Below are 6,775 nucleotides of genomic sequence, written 5' to 3' on the forward strand. Positions count from 1 at the left end.
CTTCAACATTAAGCAGGTTATCAGTCGGGTCTCAGTAGTGCTGGATATCAGTCATTTTAACGCAGAATGGCGAAGTGTTTGTTTTTCAGCCAGTACTTGAGGTAAGGCTACAGTCAGGGGTCATTCCGTTACCTGCCGTGCGTTCCGTTACCTGCCGTGCGTTCCGTTACCTGTCGTGCGATTATACCAAATAAAAAAGAATAAAGACTATTGGGATATATGGACTGAAACAAAAATAGCGTTATTCTCTAAGTTTTCAGCGAAAGTTACTTTTCAAAGAAAGATTAATGTATTCACCTGTATTACAAGTCTGTGCTGGAATTTTTGCAGAATATCTCTAGACGTAGCCCACGTATTCAACAAGGAGGTATTTGCAAACCATGAGGAGCCATTTAATTTTGTGTTCCAGATGGAGCATCGCGACACGTGTACTTCTCTTGCCATCCTACAATCACGTCTAATATAAGGGTATTCCTAACTAAATGAGCAAGTGAATGAATATATGAATAAAAACACTCCCTTTAATAATCAAGATACCAGTAACTATTTTGAATAGAACTTAATAAACACCTCAGCCTTTTTTTTTTTTTTAATCATTTACTTATCTATTTATCTATTCATATGTTAGCATGTCCTTTGTTTTACCCATACTCCCTTTCTGTCTGACGTCACGTCCTTCCCCTCAGTCCTCGCTCGCCGCCGCCTCAGGTGACACGTACGCCTCCTGCCTCTCGTTTCGCTCGGTTTACACTTGTTGTGTATTGTACTACCGTAAATACACTTTCATAATGGACTCAGGTGTCTCCATGCTACCCCCCTGTTTTACGACAACTACCACATTCATTCGTTTAATTATCTTCATTTGTTTTTTCTTTATTTTATTTCTTTCTCACTGTCCGAAGCAGGAATATCAGGTCATGGATGCTGTGGTCTCGGTAGTCACTGTGACGTTGTGGCGTGGTCTGATGCACGGTCGGCGCCACCCCTTGTAGCGCGTGCCTGCCACTACACTGGGTTCAGTGCCCGTCAGCTTTGTCGACCAAGCAATTTATTTACATGGGACCCCGTTAATAGGACTCCTAAATCAAATCAATAATAACAAATAAGTTCGATCTGCCCTTATCAACAAGTTGTTACCTGACCACTATCAGGAAGACTGCATGGCAAAACAAACACCTACCGACTTTATTAATAATACGTTGTGTTGCACACCCAATTAAGGAAACTCAACTCATGGTACCTTTCAAGGCTGCAGAAATCCTTGAACTCCAACCACTAGGTGTTCGATTTCAATCAACTGCCAGCACGAAAACATTAAAGGAAGTTGAGATCTATTGACTCGATTTATAGACTAATTCCCTTGACTAGCATATGGACTCCGCGTTGTAAGTTAGAGACACCGCTGAATGATCGGACTGTCCAAAACTTTTATTGGCTTCAGTTTCATTTTTGCCCGTCTAAAGTTTCTCAAATAAGTCACAAGTGTTTTACTGTCATTAGTGTTCTAAAAATCTAAATAGAATGCTTATTTCTTCTATTTGGCTTCCAGTCGTGGGTCACTCTGTTCCGATCCGGGCGAGACGTGTGGCGTGTTGTGGTGCTGAGGAGGTGGATGGGGGGAAGCAGGTGCAGGTAGGAAGGGATGCGGGCTCATCCCAGTCACGTCATTTACACATTCTGAAACTTTTCTCAAACCTATTGTTATATTCCCTTTCTATTTTCTCATTATAATAAACATGTACGAGGAGAATATAACACAAACTTCATCAAAGTCTTTTTTCTATATTGTTTTCTCTTTCTCTTTTCAGGCACTAAGGAACTTTTGTCATTGGTGATGGAGATGAAGTTTGGGATGTGGGAACAGTCGATCTCCGCCCCTCGGCGAGCCCACATCAGTGAGTGGTGGCTCCAGCCTCTGATCCAGTCCTCGCTCTCCAGATGGAAAATACAAGCAACATCAACAAGGCACAAAACGCAATGCATCCTTTAGACCGTGCCTGACAATTAAGACTGTGAAACTCACATTATCGCTGCACTCCTACCAAGAGTTTACTTTTAGAGTCAAAAGTCTGGATATCAAAAACATAACTTCTGGAAGACTTGTAAGAGTCGAGGTATGTAAACATGGCGCACTCTGTTGTTGACATATCTATTTTTAAGATTTATCTTTAATTCTATACAGTCTTAAAGTTCCTTTATTTATTTATTCATTTATGTAAGAGGAAAAACTGGCTAAGTGCAACAAAAACTGTGATTGAAAAAAAGGGCCCGCTGAGGTGCCGGTCCCTAAACAAGTTGAATAGAAATGCAGTTAAAAAGGAATTCCGAAGATATACGAGTCATCTTTTTTTTTTCAAATTATGCATGAAGAATGTATGTGTAGTTAAATGCATGTAGTTTTGTGTAAAGGAAGAGAGTTGTCTTTAGCGGGCAAGCTGTGACTGCCCCTTTGTGTTGTGATACACAAAGGGAAACGTTCAGTGAGGTCACAGCTGTCTTTATGATAGCACAGCACCCCCTGAACCAGTGATATTAGACCTCACTGGGAGTAATTATCGTTTCGTCAGGTGTTTACTGCCTCCTCCTTTATATTAGTATTATTGAAGCTTTCTGCATTTGAATTTCCCAATTTATACACAGTGCATATATAAGCTGTTCTGAATCTTGCAATTCAAAATGCTATACCGATTTTCCGTCACTACATGTTCTAGTTCTCTACAATGGAATAGATGTTGAGCTCTAACACGAAAAAAAATATCTCACTTTTTCGTGGCAAGTATTTGCAAGGAATGAAGTTCACCAGATACTTTTATCAATGAAAATTAAATCAATACTGAAAAAAAAATTGCATTGAAATGGAGTGAAATCGTTTCATATACACTGACGTTTAACTTCAGGTAATTCTTGTATAGTTTCAATAGCAGTATTATACTGTTAAAAAAAAGCTTTCATAATGATGGTAAGAGAGAGAGAGAGAGAGAGAGAGAGAGAGAGAGAGAGAGAGAGAGAGAGAGAGAGAGAGAGAGAGAGAGAACCAGTGTGCAGTGACGTACCTTTTAAGGTAATCCTTTCATGCGGGTCACACGCGCTGATGATGATACCTGCTTATCAAATATTCCCCAAGTATTGATTAGCAGCGGCTGGCTTTCTCTCCCCTGATGGCGTGTAGCGCGTCAGGATGAGAGACCTTAATGAAAGGAGGAAGAGAGAGAATGGAGCTCTGACTTTTGTGCTGCCAGCCACTCATGAAATAGAGTCTGGGTGACTTGGACGATGACCAAAGCCCTGAAAAATTTAGAGAATAAATATCATGTATGTATATCATGTTACCTCTAATCAGTGAGTTACCGCAAAAGTGTTGGTTTCCATAATCACTCTTTTGCATATTCAGCTGTTGAATATTTTGATTTTGTTAGCGACTTAGGTGCGTCACGGTGATAAAAACATAAGAACATAAGAAAATAAAGGAAGTTGCAAAAGGCCATCAGGGAAGCATATGAAACATAATGATTCAATAAATACAACGTGCTCTTGATATACACATAACCAGAACTTAATGTTATAATCAGTGGTGCCACCTGGAAGTAATTATTGTAGTTCCGATCACATACTAAATATTTGTTCAAATTAATGAAAGCAACATCAGCACAACACTTTTAACATCGTCGTAGGTTCCCTTTACCTCGGATTTCTTTATGCACCTTGTTTAAGAATTGAATAGTATGTTAATACTGGAGTCCTGTCTCATCTGAAGTAGTAGCCATATAAAACCATTTTCAATACTCTCTTTTCACTTTCCACAGCGATACACGACATACTTGAGACACATGAATTCAGTCAGTCAATCGCCCCTTCTACCTCATCCCAGATGTCGACGCCCGAAGCTCCCTCAAGTTTCCTTCACCAAGAAACCTTTAACATCGTAGTCCAAACGACAACCAATGACGACCTTGAACAATCGCATTCCACGAAGGACAAGTGTACAGAATCCAGCGGTGAATGTCCTCCACCATCAGATATAGTCAGGGACACTACTATCAACCTCCATGAGTCCTCCGCGGGACCTTCAGTTATGGTGTTTCAACCGCCACAATCCTTTCAGGCAGACAACCTTCAAGAACCTCAAGAACTCTTTCAAGACGTCCTGGATTCACAACCACCGCAGGATTTACTCTTGAGTGATCTTGAACCTCGGACTCAAGAACTTCTGCTTCACGACATGCAACCCTCACACGGCCACACCTTCCCAACGCAGCCTCAGGACCAGGCGCAAGGTTTCATGAGCACTGGCCGAGAGAAGGACGACCTTGGGAATACCCTCAGCTTCCCAATCGTCGAAAGTTTCTTTGCGCCACTCTCACAGGACCTGGTGGCCATTGGAGAGAGTCCTGCAGAGTGTGACGCCACTGTCCCAAGTCACCTTTCAGCCTCGTTGGAATATTCAGACGTGAGCTATGAGGAGGCTGAAGCTCCAACTGTGGTGACGTCAACCGCTCCCAAAGTAACACAGAGGTTCAGGGAGAAGAGGAAAAGTAAGTGTTCACTTTCATTCTTATATTCTAAACAGTCTCCTTTTCTCTTTATATTCCTTGCCCCTTTGTCTGTCTATGTTGACAGGTGATGTCTATGTTGATCGGTGATTTCTCTGTGTGTATTCAAAATCAAATCAACTATATCACCACAGTCAGTGACGTATAGTAAGCAACTCATTTCGACCAGAGCGACATGACATTCTAAAAGATGTTGAAACATGGCACGACACTCCGGAGATATGTACATCTAAAAGTCACCTCTGCAAATCCTAAGTTCACGCCTTCCTGTGATGTGTTACAGGTAAGAGCGTCTACAAGCACGTACCCCACCGAGAAAAGCCTCAGCATTTGGTGGCTCGACGCAATGCGAGGGAGAGGCGGCGAGTCCAGTCCGTCAATGTGGCGTTCTCCAGACTGCGCCGAGTCGTCCCGGGAACCAGCGGGTAGGTAAACTCGATACTGCTCCAAGTATTCCAAGTATTCCTTGATAAAGGTGAAGATGCACACTTATGATGGAGTTGATGTAATTGAAGATGCTGTTAATGAGTTTTCTTGTTTACCTTCTCTCTTTCGATAGTTCATGTCTTAAGTTTCGAGGAGCAGATGAATGTAAATTTGGTTCTTTTACATATTATAATTTCACTTGGTCAACGCTTCACGTCTCCTTGTGTTCACCATAGCGGAGTAGATCTTCGAGGCCTCTTGAGAACAATGAAGGTGCGGCGAAGTGTTCTTATATCATGCTTTTATCTTCACCAGGCGTAGCAAGAGGGTAAGTAAGGTCAAGACGCTACAAGGAGCCATGGACTACATCTCCCACCTACAGGCCCTGCTGCAAGAGCCTCCTGATCTCTGCGACAACAACTTCCCCGCCATGTGCACGCCAGTTCCCTACAGCGTCTATGCTCCATCCGTCAGAATCCAAATGTTTCGAGACGCTGCTAGTTCCTTGCGTGACGCCACCAATGTCTGTGAGAGCAAAGAGGAGATGACCACAATCCACCGACAGTCACAGGTCTCCGCTAATTCTTACGGGGACACGAGCTGAAGTTGAACTATATAAGGTATGTATTTTCGTTCTCTAAGCGATATCTTTTACAGTTTTTTTTGTTGAGTTCTCATATCTTATGTCATGCTATCATTGTGAATTCCTTGTGTAACCATCACTACAAGCCTGAGACCCTTAAAACGCCAGTAATCTTCATTAGTCTGTTGAAAGTAATGATACGGCGTCAGAATATAGAGCCATTAAGAGCCATTACTTAAGATAATTGCACCTTAACCAGTAACATGAACATACAGTATAACTTAGACGCCATTTCACCTAACTAGCAACAAGAAATCACCAACACACACAGTATAAGGTGACATTCCATCACACCCAGGAAAGAGAAACAGTCAGCAATTATGTTGTTTCGGCTCTGACTTTTCAACTACTGACTGAGTAATACCGACGAGCCTGTCTGTAAGAATCTACTGAGATGTACATTTACTTTCTACAGGAGGCAAGAGAAGGAGTGGGATGAAGCTGCTATTCGTAAGGCCATTCCCACCACACTGCTTAAACTCCTCCTCCCCCAGCTACTCGTCAGGGAACGATGGTCTAATGCACTTGAAAAGGCTGTATAAAGCTTCTTATCTCGAGAACATAGCTGAAACACTCACGTCTGTTATCAAGTCATCAGTTTAGCGTCACGATCAACTAGGACACTTGAAAAGGTTGTGTGCTTCTGTTCTCAAGATAAGCAAACCGTCGCCTCTCAGTCATCAAGGCATCAGTTTACGTGTCAGAATCTCGCAATCCTCGAACGATCATTTAGCATTGAGTATTAGTCATTAGTTCATTAAAAAATCTCGTGGTTAGCATCGTAAACTGTTAGTCAATACTAGTCAGCTGCAGTATTTTGAATGAGTAGTGCATGCGTATCAGATGAATGAGTGCATGAGGCAAGAAGCTCGCATGATTTCCTAGTTAGTAAGCACGTGTAATTGTGACTGACTGAGTAAATGTTCTGCCACTACAATAACGAAATCTTATACTTATGGCGCACACACACACACACACACAGAGAGAGAGAGAGAGAGAGAGAGAGAGAGAGAGAGAGAGAGAGACCTCACTTTATATCGCTAGTCAGATATTGTGTAATTGCTACATATTCTAGTCACTAATCTAAATAACAATTGTATCTGAACACTACTCTAGCTGATTTTCCTCATTAGTTTTTTTTTTTTTATGTTGTTCG

At 41.9% G+C, this 6,775-nt stretch overlaps 1 protein-coding gene across 1 annotated transcript; it reads left to right on the forward strand.

The window, feature by feature from the left end:
• The first annotated feature begins 3,748 nt into the window (after nt 1-3,748).
• On the forward strand, nt 3,749-5,587 carry LOC123506695. Its single transcript, XM_045258963.1, has 3 exons — nt 3,749-4,532; nt 4,834-4,975; nt 5,292-5,587. Exons 1-3 carry the CDS (start codon nt 3,869-3,871, stop codon nt 5,578-5,580), a joined length of 1,095 nt encoding a protein of 364 aa, XP_045114898.1. The 5' UTR covers nt 3,749-3,868; the 3' UTR covers nt 5,581-5,587.
• The last annotated feature ends 1,188 nt before the right edge of the window (nt 5,588-6,775 follow it).

This window comes from Portunus trituberculatus, chromosome 20, assembly GCF_017591435.1.
Source record: "Portunus trituberculatus isolate SZX2019 chromosome 20, ASM1759143v1, whole genome shotgun sequence".
In the NCBI taxonomy this organism is placed as follows: Eukaryota; Metazoa; Arthropoda; class Malacostraca; order Decapoda; family Portunidae; genus Portunus; species Portunus trituberculatus.

What these genes read in the sequence shown, in the direction of transcription:
- LOC123506695 (XM_045258963.1), top strand. Translation starts at nt 3,869, where the DNA reads ATGTCGACGCCCGAAGCTCCCTCAAGTTTCCTTCACCAAGAAACCTTT. An exon ending in GTTCAGGGAGAAGAGGAAAA is followed by an intron (nt 4,533 to 4,833) that starts GTAAGTGTTCAC and finishes GATGTGTTACAG; the next exon opens with GTAAGAGCGTCTACAAGCAC. An exon ending in GTCGTCCCGGGAACCAGCGG is followed by an intron (nt 4,976 to 5,291) that starts GTAGGTAAACTC and finishes TATCTTCACCAG; the next exon opens with GCGTAGCAAGAGGGTAAGTA.